This window comes from Gracilinanus agilis, chromosome 2 (assembly GCF_016433145.1).
Source record: "Gracilinanus agilis isolate LMUSP501 chromosome 2, AgileGrace, whole genome shotgun sequence".
Lineage (NCBI taxonomy): Eukaryota > Metazoa > Chordata > Mammalia > Didelphimorphia > Didelphidae > Gracilinanus > Gracilinanus agilis.
The window spans coordinates 182,003,421-182,026,822 of NC_058131.1; the positions used below are offsets into that span (position 1 = coordinate 182,003,421).

At 38.9% G+C, this 23,402-nt stretch overlaps 1 protein-coding gene across 1 annotated transcript in view; it reads right to left on the bottom strand.

Annotated features, from left to right (window-relative positions):
• AAK1 (AP2 associated kinase 1) overlaps positions 1-23,402 on the bottom strand; it is a 231,061-nt gene that overhangs the window by 51,845 nt on the left and 155,814 nt on the right. Inside the window, exons 8-11 of the mRNA XM_044659555.1 lie at positions 16,818-16,921; positions 11,556-11,635; positions 8,150-8,304; positions 1,876-1,887 (exon numbers count right to left, since the gene is read on the bottom strand). Coding sequence (XP_044515490.1) covers positions 1,876-1,887; positions 8,150-8,304; positions 11,556-11,635; positions 16,818-16,921 — 351 coding nt within the window. The remainder of the gene's footprint in view (positions 1-1,875; positions 1,888-8,149; positions 8,305-11,555; positions 11,636-16,817; positions 16,922-23,402) is intronic.

A 23,402-nucleotide genomic window follows, 5' to 3' on the forward strand; every position in this document is an offset into this window, starting at 1 on the left:
GGGGGGGGGTTGAAGGGGAAAGGAGGAGCATGAATCATGTAACCATGTTAAAAATGAATATTAATAAATGTTAAAAAAAATTTTAAACTCTTATCTCAGATGGTAAGGGCTAGGCAATTAGGGGGGTTAAGTGACTTGCCCAGGGTCACACAGCTAGTAAATGTCTGAGGCCAGCTTTGAACCTAGGACCTCTCATCTCTAGGCCTGAGCCCCCTCAGCTTCCCCCTATAAAGTACTTTAAAGTTTGCAAATGCTTTATGTACATGATTTCATGTGAGTTTCAGAATAATCTTTTATTAATTTACTTTTTTCCCTACAGTTCATTTTTGTAAGAGAATAATCACATAAAACCAACCCCCCTCCCCAAATAAAACTCCAAGTAAACTAAAGCAAAAAATCATATGTTTTCATCTACATTCCTACTCCAGCAGTTCTTTCTCAGCACTTGGATCACATTCTTTGCCCAAGTCCCTCAGAATTGTCCTGGATCCTTATATTTCTTTAGAGTAGCTGAGTCTTTCACATTTGATCATTCCACAATATTTCTGTTACTGTGTACAATGTTCTCCTGGTTCTGCTTATTTCACTCTGCATCAATCCATGAAGGTCTTTCCAGCTCAGAACAATCTTCTGAGTAAGTATTACCTCCAAATGGCAGAAGAAGAAATGGAGATTCATAGAAACTTAGTGACAGCCCACAAGGACTTAACTAATAAGTGTCAGATATGGAATTTGAACCCAGGTCTCTACTGACTCCAGTATTATACAAAGACAACAAATAAGCAATATATACTAGTAGCTGGCTCGAGGTGGCATGCTCACAGTGGTTTTTCAAGCCAATATATATCCACAGGGATCCTTATGTATAATTTAGTGTATCCCATTTCTAGTTTAGTTTGATATCATTGTTATATTAGAAAATGGTTTAAGTTTCAGGTACACTAAGTACTATAGTAGCTATCCTTTTAATATTAGAGTGGCAAGAGGCATCTAGGTGGCTCAGTAGACTAGAACCAGGCTTAGAGATGGGAGATCCTGGGTTTAAATCTGACCTCAGACACTTCCTAGCTGGGTGACCCTGGGCAAGTCACTTAACCTCAGTTGCCTAGCCTTTACCACTCTCTTCTGCCTTGGAACCAATATTTGGTATTGATTCTAAGATAGAAGTTAAGGTTTTTTAAATAAAATAAAAATAGAAAACACTATGGGGATAAAGCTTTTAGTAACAACCAGGAACAAAACTATTATGTATCTATTTGTTACTACATGCCAGAACTTGGGGGCAATTTGAATACATGGCAATAGCAACAGCCCATGATCCCAGGAATTCACAGTCCATGCCTTGTCACACTGACCCATAGAAAATGATTAAAAACAACAACAACAACAACAAAAAAAACCTCTTACTTTCTATTCTAGTAACAACCCAAAGACAGAAGAGCAAGGGCTACGCGTTTGGAGTTAAGTGACTTGCCCACTGTCACAAAGCTAGGAAGTATCTGAGGGTAGACTTGAAAGCAGATCCTCAGATCCTCCCAACTCCAGGCTTGGTGCTCTATCCACTGTGCCACCCAGCAGCCCCTGCCTCATAGAGAATAAAGAACATCTAGAAACTCCCAGACCATAGCAACTGCGCCACACAGGTCCAGCCCGGAGTGTGCACTCTCTCTTTTTCTCTCTCTGTCACTCCTTAAACTAGATTGACTATTGTTATGAGTGCTGGCCAAAATAAACATTAGCACTGGCTGCTACTTTCTGCTTAAATCTGTGTTGTCAGTGGAGATTATAAGAGTGCTGGCTTGGTCTATTGATGGTGGCCATACATCCTTCTTTCCTGAACCCTTCAATGGCTCAGCTATATTGTTTTTCCTGCACCATTTGTGGATGCTAACATTGGTCACAAGTTTGCAAGCACTTAGCTTCCTTTATAAAAGCAGGCTACAGTATAAAGAAATATTCTAACTCACTAATAATTAGAAAAATGCAAATTAAAAAACTTTGAGGTACCACTACACATCTATCGGATCGTAAAAATTGTAAGGAAAATGACAATGTGCATGTGAGTAAACATGTACATTAATGCATTTGTTGGTGGAGCTGTGTACTGGTCCAGTCTTTCTGAAAAACCATCTGGAACTGTGATCAAAAGTTACTAAATATCACTATCCATACCTTTTGAAGCAGCAATTTTTCTACCATGTCTATATCTCAGAGAAAGATGAAAAGGGCATACACACACACATAATGACTTCTAGAGCTCTTTTAGTGGTGGTGAAGGATTAGAAACCTAAAAGCTGATGACCACTGGGGAATAGCTGAACAAGTTAGGTGACATATGAATGCAATAGAATACTATTGTGCTGATAAGAAATGGTGATAGTTTCAAAGAAATTTGGGAAGACTTCTATGAAATGATGCAAAATGAAGTGAGCAGAACCAGGGAAACAATTTATACAATAACAATATTGTAAAGATAAACAACTTTGAGACTTAGGAACTTGGATCAACACAATGAATAACCCACGATTCCAAAAGTCTCATGCTGAAACATGATCCCATATCCTTGATGGAGAGTACAGACTAAGGCATATTCCTTTTTTGGACATGGCTAATGTTTTGCATGATTATACATGTGTAATGAGTTTTGTTTTTCTTGCTTCCTAAATGGGGGGCGGTAGTGAAGGGAGAAGCTAGGAGGGAAAGAATTTGGAACTGAAAATAAAGCAAAACTGAATTTAAAAAAAATAACAGGTTACTACTGTGTGCTAGTAACTCCACCCTCCCACACCTGTCCATTCACAAGCCAGGATCCAGATACCAACTACCCCTGCAGGGCATTTTCTGGGATCTAGGTCTGGTGGAGTTGCGGTGGTAACTGATGCTTTAAAAGATTTTACCATTACTAGTGCATGCAAATTCCTGGTAGGATTCTAGGTTCAGTTTCTACCAAATCAACAGGCATAATATAGCTTATGACTAGAGTCCAAAATACTTTTGACCACAAATTCCAGAAGTAGTAACATAATAGAAAGGATAAAAAAGAGGAAGTGACTAGGAATTTGGAATTCTTCAGCAAGATTATCACTGATCACAATAATTGTTTATACTGAGGCACTAGCAGGATTTGGATAATCCATAATCATTTTCATAAAGGGGAATCTGCTCCAAGAAGGCTTCAATAAAAGCCACACACAGGGCCAAGCAAGTAAGAGAAAAGAATGAAGCAGTGCAGAGAATGGCAAGAGAGCCAAGAGTTTGTGTTTACTTTTGCTCGGTTTTGTTTATTTATCAGTGGTAGAACTAGGAAGAAATAAAAAGTATTTATCACATTTAATTTCTTTAGCATGTTTACTTCATATTATAGTTACTGGTCATAGTTACTTTTTACATTAAGGTATGGATAGAAAGCTACTAATTTTTTAAAAAAACTTTTATCTGGTTGAATAATTGTCAGATAACATGAGATTGCGAAAAAGAATATTTTAGGAGAACAATTTACATGATGATCACAATACAAAACAACTTTGATCAATCAGTAGACTTATTACTTACTTGGTTAAATTTAACATCCACTTTAAAAAACTAAACTACGTAAAAGAAATTCATGGTTTTTGGATGTAATCCTATTTCTTGTTCATGCACGGTTAGTTATTAATTAAAAAAAACAGGGTAAAGAAATTGGGCTTGGACTTTCAAAGTACAAAAAACTGGAGTGGCAAGAAGTCTATTTGCTATGACTTTTGGTAGTAGACTATAGTTATAGAAATACACACACACACACACAAAATGGAAATCTGGGAACTCTGGAGCTATGGAAAACAACTGAGGATAATAATCCCCAGGGACATGAAGATTATTCCATCACATTTGCATTATTCCATGGGAAATCTGTAAGTAGGTGAGTATTAAATGAAAGCAGGTTTCCTTCTTAGAAGAGAAGATGAAAGGTTTGGAGAACATCCCTTTACTCTGCAATTTACCAAGAAATATGGGAGAAGTAATTTAAGACAAAAACTAAGAAGAGAGTTTTTGAGGAAGATTACAGAAATCTAAACAACTTTCAGTACATTGAAAGGACTGTGTGACCCTGGGCAAGTTACTTAACCCACATTGCCTAGCCCTTAGCACTCTTCTACCTTGGAACCAATACATAATATATTGATTCTAAGATAGAAGGTAAGGATTTTTTAAAAAAAGAAGTTGAAGGATACAAAAAATGTGATGGAGAAGATACTGAAAGATGGAAAGAATCTGATTTAGTCCAAACCATATCTGGCTAGGAATCCCCCCAAAATGAGATGGGCTGTCTTGGATGCTCTCCTTTAATGGAGGATCTAGGAGGAGGTCTCTGATGTTTATCCTCTATAATCATCACCTTGCTGAAGGACTTCATTATGACCCTGTTGGGTACCCATCCCTTGCCTGCTTTTTTTTATTTTATTTTTTTTCCTGCTTATTTTTATGTTTTTTCTTCCCCCATTAGATTGCAAGCTACTTGAGAGATGGCTTTGTCTTTTGCCTTTCTATCCCCAGTGCTTCATACAAAACCTGGCACAAAGCAGGCATTAATAAATGTTTATTGACTGACTGACAAGGTCAGTTAGTGTGCTATCTTTCTGGAGGTTATACCAGATAATCACCATTTCTGGTGATTCTTATGGGAATAAAGTATACTTTCTAAATGAAGCTACAAATAATCTGGTTCTTAGAGAGTGCAGGAAATGTATATCTTCTTAGAGATAAGGATTCTGGGAATAAAGTATATATTCCTATAAATTAGTTCATCTGAAAATGAAAATGGGGGAGAAGAAAAATATCTATATTAAATAGTTATTGAACAAATACCATAAGATTAAAGGTATGACCTAGAAGGAAAAAAATGGTTATGGGGGGGTCTATTAATTTATAGGAGAAAATAAATGGAAAGAGGCCAGAAATCAGGTCTATATAGCCAGGTTCCAATTACTGTGAATGAGTCCCATGGAGTGGTTACATGAAATTAACACTATTTGAAAATTATAGTTATGGGTATAATGTAGCTAGTTCCAGGCCAATGAAAATATGCAGTATGAATTTAAATAATGTGACTTCACGGAATTCATTATTTACACTAATTGAGACTTGGCTGTATACCAATAAGTAAAGTAGGGATAATAAAATCAAATTGAGACTTTTAACATAAGGAGATATGGTAATAGAAATATATGTTTTACTCAAAAGGGATAATGTAGGAGCAGCTAGGCAACTCGGTGGATAGAGAGCCAGGCCTAGAGATGGAAGGTTCTGTCTGGGTTCAAATCTGGCCTCAGACACTTCCTACCTGTATGATCCTGGGCAAATCACTTAACCCCAATTACCCAGCCCTTACTGCTCTTCTGCCTTGGAACCAGACAGAAGGCAAGAGTTTTGTGTTGTTGTTTTTTTTTTTTTTTTAAAGCAACAACAAATAACAAAAAACAAAAACAAAAACCCAGAGGATAGATGAGTATTTGAGGAAAAAGGAGGGATTAAAGAGAAGTGACTTTATGGATAGAGTATGTTACAGACTGCTTGGCCAGATGGAAGAAATTAATAATGAGCTTTAGGTGCAGATCACAAGGCTGACAGAGAGGCAGGATATTTGTGAATTTAAGGAAGAGGACATCTGCAGGAGTGCACTGTCTGCTAATTCGTGACTTCTCTTCCTTATTCCTCTTAGAGAGGGGAGAGCAAGTCATATGAGGAATTAATTGTTTGTGCGGACCTGATTTTATCTGATAAATCAGAAAATGGTTGGACCCTTCATAGTTTTCCAGTCTTCTTATAAACAACTGCTCCAAATGTCCTCAGATCCCTCCCTATGGATCTACTTGCTGTTCCTCCCATGCCAGTCTACCTGATAGTCTTTGTACTGGTTTTCCCCAAACCTGGAGCGGGGCTCCCTAATTTCTCCTAGAAACTCTGTTTCCTTTTAAGACTTTGCTCAAATGCCTCTTTCTGCTCGAAATCTTTTCCATTTCCCACAGCAGTCAGTGCCTTCCTCTCTAAAGTTAACTTGTACCTGATTTATGTGTTTTATATAAGCAGATGGACCTTTATTGAGGTGTCACCACAGAATCTGGCCTTATCCTACCTCTCCTTTAAGAATTACTCTCTCCTTGGCAAATTTTCCCTGTGCACTTTATTGCCTGAGTGATTTTTTTTCCAAGTCTTTTTTTTTAAAGTTCCAAGATTAAAATTTTTAAATGTTTCATAATTGTTTTTATAACAGATTTTTTCAACCTGTTATTTAATGAAACCGTGTAATGTAACTTTTTCCTTTGAATCATATAAAACTTTTGATTTGAAAAAAAAATTACTCTCCTTGAGACAGCTGGGTGGCTCAGTGGATTGAGAAAGCCAGGCCTATAGACAGGATGTCCTGGTTTCAAATATGACCTCAGACACTTCTTAGCTGTGTGACCCTGGGCAAGTCACTTAACCCCCATTGCCTAGTCCTTATTGCTCTTTTGCCTTAGAACCAATACACAGTATTTATTCCAAGACAGAAGGTAAGGGCTTTAAAAAAAAAAAAAGGATTATTCTCCTTTAGGGACAACTCATGTTCCAGTCAAACTGAATTATTATATTTCATCTCATTATGTCTATTCCCACTTCCCTGCTTTGGGGCAGGATGTCTCCAAAGCCTAGATTGCAATCTCTCTATCAGGTGATCTTAATTTGCAGTTCATGAATATTTTTCTTCTTAATATTTGGAAAACTATTTTTCAATATAATTAGATTCTTTCATAAATCTTAAGTATTTTACATTACGCACTTAAAAACCTTCAGAGAAGAGATCCATGGCACAAAGGGTCAAAAATTCCTGCTCTACATTTTCATCTGTCAAAATCTCTGTCCTCTTCCCTGCTCCCTCCAACCTGGGCACCATCTCTTCTATCAGTTCTTCAAGGGCTCTCCTAGCTGACTGTGGTCCCTCCCCTGCCCCATCCCCACAGACAGCAGGGTCCTGAAGGAAAGAGATGGCATTTTTTATCTTTCTGTCCCTAGCACTGAGTACGAGTCTCTGAGCAGATTAGATACTTAAGAAATAATAAGGAGAGGCTATAAATCTTTAGGCTTCAGTCTTTTTCCAGCAAGATTGCTGCTGTGCCAACACTATTTCTAGCATCTATTCCCGCGGGTTTGTTTTCAAACCTCACCCATCTTGCTCAGTTTCTCATCTCCTTGCTTTTGCACTTGGCCCCCCTCAATTTCTAGAATCCTGTCCCACCTCATTTCTATCCCTTGGAATCTTTGGCTTCCTTCAAGGATAGAACACTGGAATGACATCAGCAAAATCTGAGTTCAAATCCAGCCTTAGACACTTACTAGGAGTGTGTTGCCGGGAAAGTCTCTTCACCTGTCTGCCTCAGTTTCCTCTATAAACGGTGGTAATAAATAACAGCACCTACCTCTCAGAGGTGCTATGAAAACCAAAATTATATTTAAATTGCACTTTATTTTGTATTTATATTTATAATTATATTTGAAAAGCCCTTTGCAAATTTTAAAATGCTATAAAAATGGTAGCTATTTATTATCCTAATTCCCCCAACCCATCTGCTAGGGCCTTCTCCTCTAAGGTTACTATATATTCTTGTCTATAGAGAGACATGTTCTTCCCCCACCCCCGTATGGATGTGAGTTCCCTGAGGGTAGAAAATGTCTTTTTCAGTTTGCTTGTATCCTCTGTGCCTAACACAGTGTGTGGCATATGGCAGGTACTTGACAAAGGCTTCCTGATTTATTTTAAACAGCATTCACAGAAACATAGGACTTAGAGTCGCCTTAGAATTCATCTCAGCGTGAGGACACTGGGTCCCAGAGATGGCAAGCCATGCGTGCAAGGTTACCCAGAAAGTAGGCGTAAATCTGAGAGGGAGACAACGAAGCTGTGAGATCAGAGCCAGGTAGGACGGTCTCTCGGACGGGGGCCGGCGGGGCTCACTCTAGGTCTCTAAGGAGGCGTTCAGTGATAGAGAGAGGCAGGGGAATGGCACCAGCTTAAAGCCACGCTCACCACCCCCATCCTCTGCCCCCTGCTAGGCTGGAATCATCAGGCAAATGTTACCTGGCCCATGAGGGTGACAAGGAAAATTGGGCTGCTTTGGCCGAGCCATGTCCTAACCTGTAGGTTGAACTGGGGGCTGGACTGTAGGCCTCTTTCGAGGTGTCAGGGCTGGCTGTATAGGGAGAATTCCTGGGTTCGGTTGGGTCTGTCCAGCTTTTGGTCGCTGGCGGGGTGCAATGGATGTCTCTGTGGTGGGGATAGGGTCCGTCAGCCTGCAAAAATTAAAAAAAAAAAAAATCAAATTAGAGTTGGGAATTAAAGATGCATTCTTGGGAAAGGGTACTGGGAGGAAATTTTTACTATGATCCATCCAAAGGGAGAGCAGTTATTGCCAAGAACTCCAATGAGGACACCAGCTTCTTCTCCCCTTTTCGGTTAATAAATGCTAACTAGCCCAGGCTTCGAGGTTGCTATTTCTACACTGGCTCTTCAAACACGGAGATGACTGGACTCACATGAGTTAAAGCAAGGAGCCCCGGGTCATCTAGGTCCTGGCCAGATGCCCCTCTGGGTCTCTGGGTCCCCAGGCAGCTCTCGGGCGAGCCACGGGAGGTGTGAAGGCCCAGCTTCCACCAAGGCCTAGGACGGAAGCATCCTTGACAACACCTTCTGGTGCTTTTCTCTCTTCTCAGCTGTGACTAAGAGGTCTCGGAACCTTTGACAAAATGAGACCATTTTAGCTCCTACAAAACTTTCTAGAGCAAAGAGATTATTCAGGCCATCTGGCTTCGGTGGCCACAGACACAAAGATGAAGAACTCCAACCAAATTGCAGCTGGCTGTCAGGCTGGCAAGCGGTGGGACTCTTGAGGGAAAACCAGGCACCTCCATCATCAGCCCAAGCTGGAGACAGAACACAAGAGACTGTCCAGGGGAAGGCGCTCCGAGCCGTTCCTGCACATTCTCGCTCCTTCTGGAACAGGCGACGCTCACGACTCCCATTTAACTTGCTCCAGCCACATGGCTTTGCTCCCAGAGGCCAGATGGGGTCTTGTCAAAGATGCTTAATGCGCGGGCCGTGCCACAAGTCTGCCTTTTGGGGAGCCACGCAGGAGAGGTGAAGGGCAGAATGAACTGGCCTAACAGTGGCAGCTGGGCACAGGCAGAGCTAATAATAGGAATGGCCAGCGTGCGCTTTTCTTCAAGGCTTCATCTAGGTGCCACCTTCTCCGCAAGGTCTTTCCTGATTTCCCTGGTTCCTTGGGCTGCCTCCTGCCAAATGACTTTGTGCTTCCTTTGGCAAGGCATTTTATTTACTTATATACTTAATTATGTAGTTCCCTCAATAGAACATAAGCTTCCTGAGGGCAGACACTTTGGCTTTTGTTTTTGAATCCACAGGGCCTAGCACAGGGCCTGGTACAAGGAAAATGTGTGCTAAAAGCTTACTGAGTCCAGACTCACTGCAGCTTGGCCCATTTCTGAATATGGGGGGCCCCAAAGAGCTCTTTATTTCCCACTGTTCATAAGCTGTGTGGAGATCTGGTCCCCAAATCACCTCATTACAGGGAATAAAAATAACCACAGCTAGTATTTAAATAGTGCTATGACGCTTGCAAAATGCTTCCTATACAATATTTAATTTGATCTACACTATATAAGTGTGATGTTCTCATTTATGGAGGAAGAAACTGAAGGCTCAAAAAGGCTGAAATGATTTGCCAGGGCTCACTCAACTGCTAGGGGTTGGAGGTAGGATTTGCATTGAAGTCTCTCTCTTTTGGCTTTTCAAGTCCAATGTTCTTTATACTATGCTGCCTCTGAAGAAACTTGGGGAAGGAAGAGTTAGAAAGCAAGAAGGAAGGGGAACTAGGCTGGCATAAGGCAGAATGCAGCGCTTGGAGAGAACACTGGAGAATAAATGGGACAAGTGAGGAGACCCATCACTCCCATTAAGACTGAAGAATAAAATGCACGTGACGGGACAAAGGGCCAGAAGCACATTGGGGCATTTGAGGGACACTCCAATTTGGAGACACCATCTGCTCACTTGCATCCTTATGTGCCCACAACTAGTTCCGGAGTCCCATTAAACATAAAGTTCTCACACGTGGCTCTGAGTGAGACCAAGAAAAGATAGCAACCTCAGGCAAGCAAATGGAATTCTGTGCCTCTATAAGGATTTTATATCAGGCTAATTTAACAGGAAGAATGAATACAGTCCTCATTGCTATTCTGCTCTGTTGCATTTGTGTACCACATAGCATGGAAACTCCATGATGGCAGGGGAATATGTCTGACTAATCTCTAACTGTTTATTTGTACCTCTTATAAAGGTATGAATAAAAAGAAGCGAGGCCGATTTTCTCTTGGAGGCTCGAATCAGTTTTGAAAAATAGCCACTCAAATTCCTACAGAGTTTCAAGGTTAATAAAATACTTCCCCCAAAACAGCCCTGTTAGAATGGATAATACGAGTACTATTATTCTCATTTCTCATCTAGACAAACTAAGGAAAGAATCCAAACTCTGGCAGTTAGGCAGTATAGAGTCTGGCATTTCCAAGCACAAAAAAATGTATAAATCTTAATATTGTTAAACATATATTTGGAAGAGAGTCTGCATATCAGAGTCTCATACCTGCTTATATTTCATAGGTGAGGAAAGAGAGCCAGAGAGGTGAAGTTTTTGCCCATAGTCAAACAACCAGGACATGAGAAAGCCAAGTTTCCTGACTCCATGTCTGCTAAACTCTGCTGCTCACAAAGCTTTGAAAGCAATGCTCAAAGAATAGCCAGCTTCAGAAATGAATGGCGCACCACCAGTCTCACTGGAGTAAGGGTATGTATCTAACGGGGCTGCTTTCAAGGATAAAACTCATTTAGGCAGAGATGTGCTAGTAGCTATATCAGGAAAATCATTTTTACTTTATGGTCACCTCAAGAGAGTCAATTTAAGAGAGTGAACTGAGGGCTAGTGGTCTTGGGAGTCTGAAGAGACCTGTGCTCAAGATGTAGCTTTGACAAATACTAGATGTGTGAGCACAGGTAAGTGATTTAACTGTTTTGGCTAATTCTTGTTGTATCAGATAAGCTTATTCATCAGCACTGGTAAAGGGATTTCCCACACTACGAGTATTCCTACCCTGATAAAATTATAGGTCTGGACTCTTCCACTCCTAAAAATATGGCTATCTCTTAGAGCACTGATGATGAACCTTTTAGAGACCAAATACCCAAACTGCAACCGTCATACCCATGTGAGCCCCCTGCCTTATCCCAGACAAGGGAAGGAGAAAGTGCTCCCATCAAGCTTCTGGGCAGGTGAAGTGAGGCATGTCCTCAGGCACAGAGAGGGGAAAGGGAGCTGCCTCCTCCGGCATGCTCTGGCATGCGTGCCATTGGTTCACCAACATGATCTTAGAGTATCCTATAGTTTGCAAATGTCCCCCTCCCCAACTTGATTCTGGGGTAGATTCTCAACCTGCCCATTCCCATTGGGCATGAAGTGTGCTTAACTTCTCACCTGGCCTTTGGCTGGGTTTTTTTAGCAGCTGCCTCACTGGCTTTCACTGGTTCTGGAAGCTTAGCAGGGATGGGAGAGTTCTATGGATTAAAACAAACAACAAAAAAAAAAGAGAACAAAATGACCTTCAAACCATCAGGACAATACAGAGCAGTAAAATGCCATGCACCTTTGTGGGCAACAGACATAGCAGAACAAAATAACTATTCTGACTAATGGTTGATAGGAAATATATGACCCAATACCTTTCTTCTGATCTCAGTCTCTGGAGAAAGGACGCTCATTCCTCCCATTAACTTGGACTGAAACTTATGGCAACAGAAGAGGAGACAGTAGCCTTTGTAGGAGCATATGATATTTCTCTTGCCAGGGTTAGGCACTGGAGGAGACCTAGCACGAACTACAAGCTGAAGAGAGATTTCCTATGAGCATAAGGTCCTCCAGATCTGTTTGGGGATGACAGTGAACTGTGTGGAGCCTGGAACACTAGAGGACTCCCTGGAAGAAATCTATGTACTTTGTTTCTATTGTATGATCTCAAGGAAGTCAAGTTATAAAAAAATGCTCCTTTGGGACAGGTTGGCCATACCTCTAAGGAAGGAACTTAGACTCTAATAATGGGGCTAAGACTAGAAGAACAAGTTGCTTTGACCTTGGCTATGACACAAAATTGGAGTCAATTTTCTAGCTCAAATGCTATGAGGAATTCTAGAAGGAATCTAAAGAGCTTGAATGATCCTAATTAATCTACTGCTCAGTAAGAATTAGCTGTCGTTGTTCAAAGCACCAATGTAGTTAGTAATGGCTTGTGATCCATAAAATCCACTTGACTTCACCAACAAGCACAAATTCACCTGCTCTAGAAACAGAAAGGCTTTTGGTAAAACAGTCCTGTGTGGAAAGTAGTCTATTATCATCCCTGTAATATAGACAAACACATTGAGGAGTTCAGGAAGATTAAGTGATTTGTCCATGATTATACAACTAAGTGATATCATAATGTCAACCGGTGTTGAACTTTTGATACAAAGTCTAGTATGCTTTCTATCATACCTCATGGGATCATGCTGTCTGCTGTCTCTCATTGACTTTGAGAGCTGAAAGGCACAACTCAGTTGTCAATCAATTTAGTCTCCATATTTTTTGGAGACAAACTCTAATTTGAATAAATACCAAATTACTTTGAACACATGGTAAAGATTGCCACTGTTGAGCCTATCACTATCTGAACAGGAGAATGGGTTGATGGCTCAAATGGATCTAGAACTTCATCAATGTAAATTCTTCCCCCAAAGATGCAGATGGAAACCCATTTATGCCTGCCCAACCTATAGAATTCTTGTCCATGTTTTTAGATTTGCCACAGGGGTCCAACTCAGTATGCTAGTGGTCTTCCTTAATTTCATCTCACATGGACAACATATCAGTAGGGCACATGAACTGTTCAGTCTCATTCTAGTAATATAGCTCTCATGCTAGTAATGGAATTGGGCCATCTTTTTGATCACACATTTCTCTAACGGTATGCTTTATTTTGGTTCTTTTTTATAATTTCTTATTTTTACTTGATACAGTCAACTCTCAACTCTTATGAACCTCTCCAATGCCCTTTCTGTAATACTAAATTTTTATTCTTTGGAAACCATGTGTTCCATGACTTGCAGGCATACAAAGTCACCAGTAGGATATTGGTATTAAAAAATGGCTATTTCTGGAAAAAGTATGAAGTCATTAAAGAAGCTCTGTACTTTTATCAAAGCAATCTAGCCTGCTCCCTCCCTATTCCTGTTTAATTCCGGACCCAACTCACTGCCCTTTTGAACTCTGTTGAGAGAAGGGAGAGAATGGGGATATAAAAGAGGAAGAGAGGGAGGAGAAGGGGGAGAAGGGAAAGGAGAGAAAAAAGGAAAGAAATTGGAGAGGAAGAGACCTTGCTGTCCATTTAACTGCAAGTCATAATTTAGACAACAGGAATTCTTCATGTATTAGGTTTCCCTTATGTGGATGGTTAGACAACTCTTTTAAATGGTTATAGATTTTTTTTTTTAAATCCTTACCTTCCATCTTGGAGTCAATACTGTGTATTGGCTCCAAGGCAGAAGAGTGGTAAGGGTAGGCAATGGGGGTCAAGAGACTTGCCCAGGGCCACACAGCTGGGAAGTGCCTGAGGTCAGATTTGAACCTAGGATCTACTGTCTCTAGGCCTGGTTCTCAATGCACTGAGCTACCCAGCTGTCCCCTTATAGATTTCTTCCAGGGAGTCCTATAGTGTTCAGGCTCACCTCAGTTCAGTGTCCCCCACAAAAAGATCTGGAGGACCTTATGTCCATAGGGAATCTCACTTCAACTTGGAGTTTGTGCTAGGTCTCCTCCATAACAATGGCAACACCTTTAGGATGGGCATACTCTGCTTTACAACTTGCTTGATCCCAATGATGATATGGTCATTGTTATCTATGTATGCATGGGAGTAAACTTTTTTTGAAAAATCTTTAAGGTGGCATCTTATTTTACTGAATCAAATGCTTTTTAATAATCAACAGACAATAAGCACAATAAAATATTATTTTGGTTGACTGTGTGATAGTAAAGATGTGGTTGGTTATGGAATACTGTATTAAAAAACTACTTATGTTTCCTACTAATAAATTCATCAAAGATATGTTTGATGTGCTTTTTTATTTCAACCTTTACTTCCATCTTGGAATCAATACAATGTATTGGGTCCAAGGCAAAAGAGTGGTAAGGGCAAGGCAATGAGGGTTAAGTGACTTGACCAAGGTCACACAGCTAGGAAGTGTCTGGGGCCAGATTTGAAAAACAGATGTCTCTGGACCTGGCTCTCAATCAACTGAGCTACCTAGCTGCCCCCTTGCAGTCAATTTGATGAGCTTGCAGAGTGGAAATTAAGTGAGACTTAATTGGGAGGTGAATATATATAAAATGTTTCAAAACTTAAGTCATTCTAATAAAAAATTTATATAGATGTGAAAGTAGGTGTGAAGGTCTAGGTCAATGGTAATTGTAGTCAGTTTTTTTTTCATTATTAAGGTTTTCTGTGCTTTGGGCATCATCTTACCCTCTTTTTCAAACTCTCAACTTCTGTTTTAGAATCAATACTGTGTATTGGTTAGGCCGAAGAGCAGTGAGGGCTAGGCAGTGGGACTTAAGTGATTTGTCTAGGGTCACACAGCTAGAAAGTGTCTGGAGCCAGATTTGAACCTAGGATCTCCCATCTCTGGGTTTGGCTCTCAATCTACTGAATAACCTAACTGCCTCACAAGTTATCTTCCCCTTCTTCAGATCACCTTTGTGAATTGATTTCTCAATGTCCACAAAATTGTGTTATCTTTTCTATGTACACTTCAATGAATCTAGATTTTTTTAAAAAAATCACCACTGCCCTCTTTAATACTATCTCTGCTTCATCCATCAACCCATTCAGGACTGCAAAGAGTCCAAGTGTGCTGGCTCTTAGTTTGATGGTGAAAAAGTGTCATAAAAATCTTTTCCATTTTTTCTGTTGCCTTTCCATCCTCTTCCTTAAATGTCTTCAGAATTGTTTTGCTTAGTTAGGTTTCTTACAAAGCTTGCTTTAGATTATTTTTATTCTCCTTTGTTTCTCTTTTCTTATGATTTTTCATCAGCTTCTCTTTAAGATTTTGCAAAAGAGTTTATATTTCAAACCACTTCCACCCTTGGATGCTACCTCTCTCTCCATTTGGCAAGAAAGTCAAGTACCTGATACCTTATGTGATTTTTATTATCTTTTAGTCTCCTCATTATGGCAATTAATTTATATTGGTTAAACTTCTCTAAGAAATTCTCTATCCATAGGCCATTTTTCCTTATCAATAAATTGTTTTTAAATAGGTCAGGATGGAGGGCTGAGGCTCCAGAGACCAAGGTCATTTTTCTTTCTACCAGTTTTGTACCAATTTTGATCTTTGCTCATTATCTGCATGTACAGAGAGAGCTAATTACAGAATGATAAAAGGCTAACAATAACAACAAACTGTAGACAAATAAAGTTCTTTTTATAGTATCCCTTATTTTAGTTGTACACATTTACAATTCAAGCACTAAGAGATAGAAGGGCTGATTTGTTTTAAATAGAATGAAAGAATTTTCAGGGATCCTAGAGCTCAAAAATTGAATACCTTTATTAAAGCTAAGGAAAAGTAGATCTAGAAAAGGGATTTGGACATAAGTGATCTGACTCAAAATCTAGAACTCTTTCTATGGTGCCACATTGCCTTCTCAATATTGGAGACTGCTATGTGATAATATCACACCAATAAATGACATTTGGCAAATGTTGTCAAGACCTGGATCATTATAAATATTGAGCTCAAAAAAGGAAAGAAACTAACCTCTGGAAGCTATGAGGTACGGAGTTTGGAATTCCTAAGCCCAGGAGAAATTTCTAATTCCAATGATTTATAAATTTCTCCTGTGCTTAGGCAATTGCAAAGTTTAGGAAATTGAGGCTGGTCAGGTGATTTGCCACAGATCATGAAGGTAATCAGGGGCAAAGCTAGGATTTGAACCAGAACCTCTGACTCCAAATCTGTTGTCTTTTCTTCTATTCCCTACTGCCTCTAGTTCCCATGGCTCAGGCAAATTATGGTAACCAAAAGCAAAAGGAAAATCAACAGGTCCACTACTATGAAGGGGAATGAGATCAATAAAGGGAGCCAACAACTACCAGGATGTGCCGGGCTACATGACATTGCCTTCCCTGCTTATTGTCTTTGCCCCAAGTTGTCAACTCAATCTGCTGATTGAAGCCATCCCAAATGAATACCTTTAAGCCAGTGGGACTACAGTCAACTGTGCTAGAAGAGTTATTCTCTAAAACTAAAGATAGGGAAAGGACACTCCGATGAGGACATGCCTTCTATCAATTTAGATGAGCAACTGAATGGCTGCCTTGAACACTGACAGGTAAAGGGATTTACCCAGGCTCACACGGCTGCTACGTGCCAAAGAAAGCACTTGCACCCAGGCACCCTGACTCCACGACACACTACATGAGTACAATGCCATTACAAGGCCGATTTATTATCACTTCCTCATCATCACCTAGTGAGGTAGGGATGGGAAAATTCAGGATCACAATGGTTAAAGGGACTTATCTAGACCACTAGCTCTGGGATCTGGACCTCGAGTCAGAAGGCTTATTTATGTCCAGTGTTCTCCTTGGAACTACATCCTGTTAATAGGAGGATGCTCCACTCTAAGAGAAACAATTTCACATACCTGAACGTTCTGAATGGGACACTCTCTCTTGGCGAGCTTAAATGAGAAGTACGAGATCTGATAGATATCTGGCCTCTTGTCAGGGTCTGGCTCCAACATATACCCTAAAACAAACAGCATTTAACAGTTATTACATAGGGCAAAATAATTATATTCAGGTAATTTTCCCTTTTGTTCCTCACAATGTGGTAAGCAATTTTCCATTCACATAGGGTAATCAATGGATATATGAAATTACTGGAAGCCAGTATCGGGATTGACAGTAGTGCATTATCATTTAGTGGACTTAACCTCCATGAAGGTTGCAAAATGATGCGAGTTCTTAATTAAATGTATGTAACATCAGCTCATGTTCTCAATAGGAAAAACAAAACAAAACCAAATACAGGAAATCTAGTCATAAGCATTCTGTTTTCAAGCCTCATTATTTTACTTTTTCAAATATGATGATTTACATTCACTAGTGACCATTAGTTAATGGTAACATATTTAAATTTTATCAAAGATATCAGAATTTCACATAATTTGCCTTTCAAAGCAAGGATCCAGATTAAGCAAACATTTTTGCTTATTGATATACCTGGGCTATATGTTCTCACTTAGGCAAACAAATAGTTATTGTTATTCTTTGTGCAGAATCATAACCAAAACTCTGATTCATGAATTTGCTGATTGTTATTTCCTGCTACAACTAATAAACAGCTTTTATATTTAATTTTATTTTTCTAATAGAGTTCATCTGTCTTTATCTTAGTTCTTTAGATCTTTCTCTACAAATCTAGAAAAGATCATAATAGATAATTGAACTCAGAAATCATGTACATCTCTGACAAGTGGTTATCCATCCCTGACTGAAGAATGCCAATGGCCAGGAACCATTTGTTCCCAAGGCAGTTCAATCCATTTTTGGACAGCACTAATTATTAAGGAAAGTTTCTTTATAGTGAGGCCAAATATGCTTCCCTGTCATTTCTAGCCACTGTTTCAAGTCCTGCCATCTACGGTAAAGTAGAACAAATCTTATGCCTCTTGAAGAACTTAAAGATAGTTATTATGATTCCCTTGAAGTCATTCCTTCTCCATACTAAAAACTCATATCCTAAAACTAACCTCATATGCACATGGTCTCTGTTCCCCCAAATGTCCTGGGCGCCCTCTTCCAACCACAACCCTCCAGTTGGGATGGGACCAGAACAAAATATGGTGAGACACTCACCTCCCTCATTCTATATGCTGTATTTTATGAAAAAGCTGAATAGTTTATTACTTTTTTTTTTTGGCTACCACAGTATACTGTTGACACATAGTGAGGCTACAGTTCATGAAAACCTCCAAGACTTTTTACATCAACTTCTATGTCTCCCAACTACATATGCAGTTAAATCTTTGAACTAAAGACATCAGAACTCAAGACAAGAATCATCCAGCTTAATAAGTTGTTTTTGGTCCTCCGTTCCCTCCTCCAACATGGGAGCTACTGCTCCCACATACATGTTGTCCACAAATTTGACCAAAAACAGAAGAGCTTGTGCCATGGACTTATTTTCAGCAGATTATAGGGAAGCAGCTGCTTTGCTACATAAGAAACCCTGATCCAGCAGGCTATCCTTGAAGATGACTTATAAATGTGGAGGGCATGATGGGTGACCCCATTTGGGGAGGTTTTCTTACTACACTGAGGGATAACTCTCTGAATTCCAAAGGTCCCAATCTTTAAACATCACTAATTGGCTTTATAGCTATAAAGACCTAAATATAGAGCTTTCCCAGCCCCCAATCAGTATTTCATAAAATATGATGTAAAAACAGGAAGAAATAATTGAAAAAAATAAAACCTTTTTTTGTATCATATACCCCATACCCCTATTTGCAGTTTGGTGAAGCTCGTGGACCTCATGTGGGAATACCACTTTTAAATGTATATAATAAAATACATGGAGTAACATAGGAAATCAAATATATCAAAATGAGTTATAAAAATATATTTTAAAACCAAGTTCAAAGATTCCAGGTTGAGAACTTCTGCCATAGAATAGACATAGGAAAAAGATAAATCAAATTATGTGCTGGTGCATTGTATAATCCAAAACTGAAGCTATAACTCAGCATGAAGTGAGGAACAATTCAATGGATGGTTGTTGTTTTTTTTGTTGTTGTTGTTTTTTGGTTCCTTGTTGCAACAATCACTCTCAGGCCCACCTCTATCACGAATTCTTTTTAGCAGTAAACAGACACTCCAAAAGTTAACTTGAATATGGCGATACGGTGATACATTTTGTTTTGACCCTTATTTCTGTCTTAGAATTGATTCTAGGGCAGAAGAGCAATAAGGGCTAGGCAATTGGAGTTAAATGAATTGCCCAGAGGCAAAGAGCTAGGAAGTGTCTGAGGTCACATTTGAGCCCAGGACCTCTCATCTCCAGGCCTAGCATTCTCTCTACTGAGCCTCCTAGCTGCCTCTCTGTGCTACATTTTTAAAGGTCATTAGTGTTTTACCCCAAATTAAAAATAATTATATGAGTTGTAAAATAATTTATATATTTTTTCAGTTCCAAAGAGTAACTTGGATTATATTATTTTTAAAGGCCCATGGTGCATATAGTTCCTTTTAAAAAATATCTATCCTGGGGCAGCTGGGTAGCTCAGTGGATTGAGAGCCAGGCCTAGAGACGGGAGGTCCTAGGTTCAAATCCGGCCTCAAGACACTTCCCAGCTGTGTGACCCTGGGCAAGTCACTTGACCCCCACTGCCTACCCTTAACCCCTCTTCCACCTATGAGACAATACACAGAAGTTAAGGGTTTAAAGTAAAAAAAAAAATATCTATCCATTGGTGTAATAAAAGTTTTAAAAAAGTATTTACATTTAAATTAGGCACACATTTAGAGTATGATCCGTTATATGTTACAAATATTTTTTACGAATAGTATTTTATTATATACAAATAGTATTTACAAATTTTACAAATAAATACAAATAGTATTTACATTATTTTCAAATAGCATTTTATTATATACAAATATTATAATAATAAATGTAGAACTACATATTTTTTATTGAACACATATTCATTTATCAGGCTGGATAAGGCTCAGTATTTCATTGATTTTTACAAGTATTTATTGAACACCAGTGCTTAGCAATATGCTAGATACTAAAGGCTATTCAAAAAGACTAAAAATGTCCAGCTTGCAATTTAGTTGTGAAGGAAAGAGACATGCTCATGAAGCAACTAAATCAATGCAAGACAATATATGATTAAATGCAAAAATGAGGTTTCGATAATAAGTACTATTGAATTTCAGAGAAGGGGAAGATCAATTGGCTGGAGTAGTCGAGAAGCCTTTCTTTTTATAAAGGTGGGACTTGAGCCAGATATGTAGGGAAATGGGGGGAGGAATACAGTGTGTGTTCCAGGAAAGAGGAAGAGCTCAGGAGCCTTGGCAAGAACAGAGGGCTTGTGTTAGGGGGCTAATGAGCAAAAGGCCTAGATATCTGATTACGAGGGCACTGGAAGTCACATTAAAGCCTTTGGATTTTATTATATTTTCTGAGTAGAAAAATGAGAGGATGTTTCAGGAAGATTAGTGGGATAAGAAAAGTATGTAATGTAGATTGGAAAAGGAGAGACCGGAAGCAAAGACCAGTTACAATTTTAATTTTAAGGATCTTCACTTCAGTTTTAACAATGAACAATTACCTCTGAGCATTTGAAGCTATTCTGGTTGATCTTGAGACCACTCTTCTAAGTATCTAAATAATTTTACAATAATTATACCAGCTGATATTCTCCCAGAGAATTCCTCTGAGTTTACGGCAAGGTACTGGTTATTATCCACACCAGCTCTACTCAAAAATTGTTGTTCAGTCATTTCAGTCACATCTCACTCTTCCTGGCCCCATGGGAGGGTTTTCTTGGCAGAGATCTGGGAGTGGTTTGCCTCTTCCTTCTCCAGCTCACTTTAGAGAGGAGGAACTGAGGCAAACAGGATTAGGGGTCTGCCTAGTTACCCAGCCGGTAAGTGTCTGAGGTCCCATCTGAACTTGGGAAGACACATCCTCCATCCTCCTGACTCCAAGTCTGCCACTCTACCCACTGCCCCACCTTGCTGTCCAGAATTTCTTGCCCATTCAAATGGAAGGACTGTTAAATGAGACCATCCCCTGTGACTTATACCCTTCACTTCAGAGTCACAGAATTTTGTATTAATTTCTTTTGACCTGGGGCCCAGCTTAACCCGTACCAGTAACTAGTGACAACCTAAATTCTGTTTAATAAATCAGTGGGAGAATTCCCAGGCGAGGTCATCGTGTCATCAGTGAAGTGAGCTCCGATTCCTCAAGGCGATGCTCACAGGCCAAAGAAGTGATCATCAAACAAGAGTTAAAAACTAAAAAGAGGTTAGGAGGAGACTGAGGACCAGGGACATGAAGTGACTTGGTCTAAATCACATAGTCAGTGTCAGAAGTCTTCTGAATAGAGGTCTAGTGCTCTTCCCACTGCTCCATGCTATGGCTCCCACCGTAGAACCAAGTTCAAACCCTAAATCCCCAATTATTTTAAAGGAAAGGACTACCGGATACCTAATCATTAGGTCTTTTTGAACTCAAGATCAGGAAAGGAAAAGGAAATGGAAAGGAAAGGGGAAAGGAGAAAGGAGAAAGGAGAAAGGAAAGGAAAAAGGAAAAAAGAAAGGGAAAAGGAAAAAAAGAAAGGAAAGGGAAAAGGAAAAGGAAAGGGAAAATTAAAAGAGAGGGAGGGAAGAGGAGGAGAGGGGAAGAAGGGGAAGGGAAAAAGGAAGGGGAAGAAGAAGGGAAGGGAAGGGAAGGAAGGAAAATTTTCCCTCCCCAATTCAATCCATGATGCAATTTGATTTGTCTTAAATTTCATTTGCAAGACCTTTTCTGATATTTCAGGCTGCCTTTGTTTTGCCCATTCACACTGTTATTTATGTACACATATTTTCCTTTCATATTTCCATAGCCAGAAGGCTTATATTTTGGTTCTGGTTTCCTCACTTATGATTATTTTATGGATCTTTTTTCCATTTTTTATATTCTTTAAATATAATCTAAGTGGTATAATATTTCACTAAGTTGATATACCATTAGCTTGTTCTGCCATTAAACAATTGTTAGACATCAGATGGTAGAGAGATTATTGCAATTACAAATAATATTTCTATCAATATCTTGAAACAGGTAGTCCTGTTCCTCTATTTTGTGATATTTAAAATATATCTTCAATTATCAGATTATTCGGTTGATGGCTGTGGTTATTTTAAGAACACTTAGAGAATATAGGGAGGATGGACTCTAAAATGATTCCAGCTGTTTGTAATTTCACCAATAACATGAGTGTGGCAGCTTCTCCATCACTCACTAGGTTCCTTGGAGTTGTTTTAATTTTAATATCTTTGATCCCTAAGGAAGTTAGATAATACTTTATCTGTATATAAGAATATAGATTATAGGATAGGGAAACTAGCAAAAAGGTTCCTTAAAAAAAAAAAACAACATAAAAAAAATCATTAGAACAACTTTTCAAACACATAGAAGAGAATAGAAGGAAGTTCAGTTGGAACCACAGATAAGCAGAATAGCTCTGAAAGTAACATATTGAATTTACGATTTACTTTTAAAAAGCAACTATTCTGTAATGGGAATTTCACATATAACTTCTTCTGTTCTACGTTATATATGGAAATGATCTTTATTTTACTGTGTTGTTTACTGGTATTGAATTCAGCACAATAAAATAGAAATAAATCACTGAATATTTTTCATAATTTTTAAAAAATCTTAGTTATTTTTGTTGCTGTATAGACTTTTATAAATCAAATCCATTCACCTTCTTGCTATAATTACTTCAATCTATTTAAAAGATAAACATTCATGTCTCATTCATAGTTGAGATACATTTATTATTCAGTCTTTTTTGTTATTCTTTTTATGATTAAGTCTATGATCTAGCTAGAAATTATTATGGTTCATGGTGTGTGGTGAGGTGCTAAATTAATTTTCAGCCATACTGCTACCTGGGTTTTCTGACAATCATTATTAAATAATGAATCATTTCCACAGTTTTTATTTCCCTCGAGTTTATCAAACATTAATCCTTTGTGTACAATTTTTTCTATTCCTGACAAGTCTATTCTATTCCATTCCTTTTTATTGCCCGAAACAGGTTAGTTTTAATGACAAATGTTTTTGATAATACTTTAAAATCAGGAGTCTAATTGTCTCTGCTTTTTGTTTTTCTTGAGGTACTTCTTGATGCTGTTGGCCACATAAATTTTCTCAAGATCTTGTCCAGTTGTTTTGGAAAATGGTGCTGATTAAAATTATATATAAAATCGAGAAATTATTATGCCATTGGGTGAAGAAGCTAAGTGGTACAGTAGAGTATCAGGCCTATTCAGGAAGATCAGAGTTCAAATCAGGCCTCAGATACTTCCTAGCACTGTGACTTTGGGCAAAATCACTTAATCTTGTCTGCCTCAGTTTCCTCATCTGTAAAATGAGTTGGAGAAGGAAATGGTAACCACTTGTGTATCTTTGCCAAGAAGACCCCAAATGGAGTCAC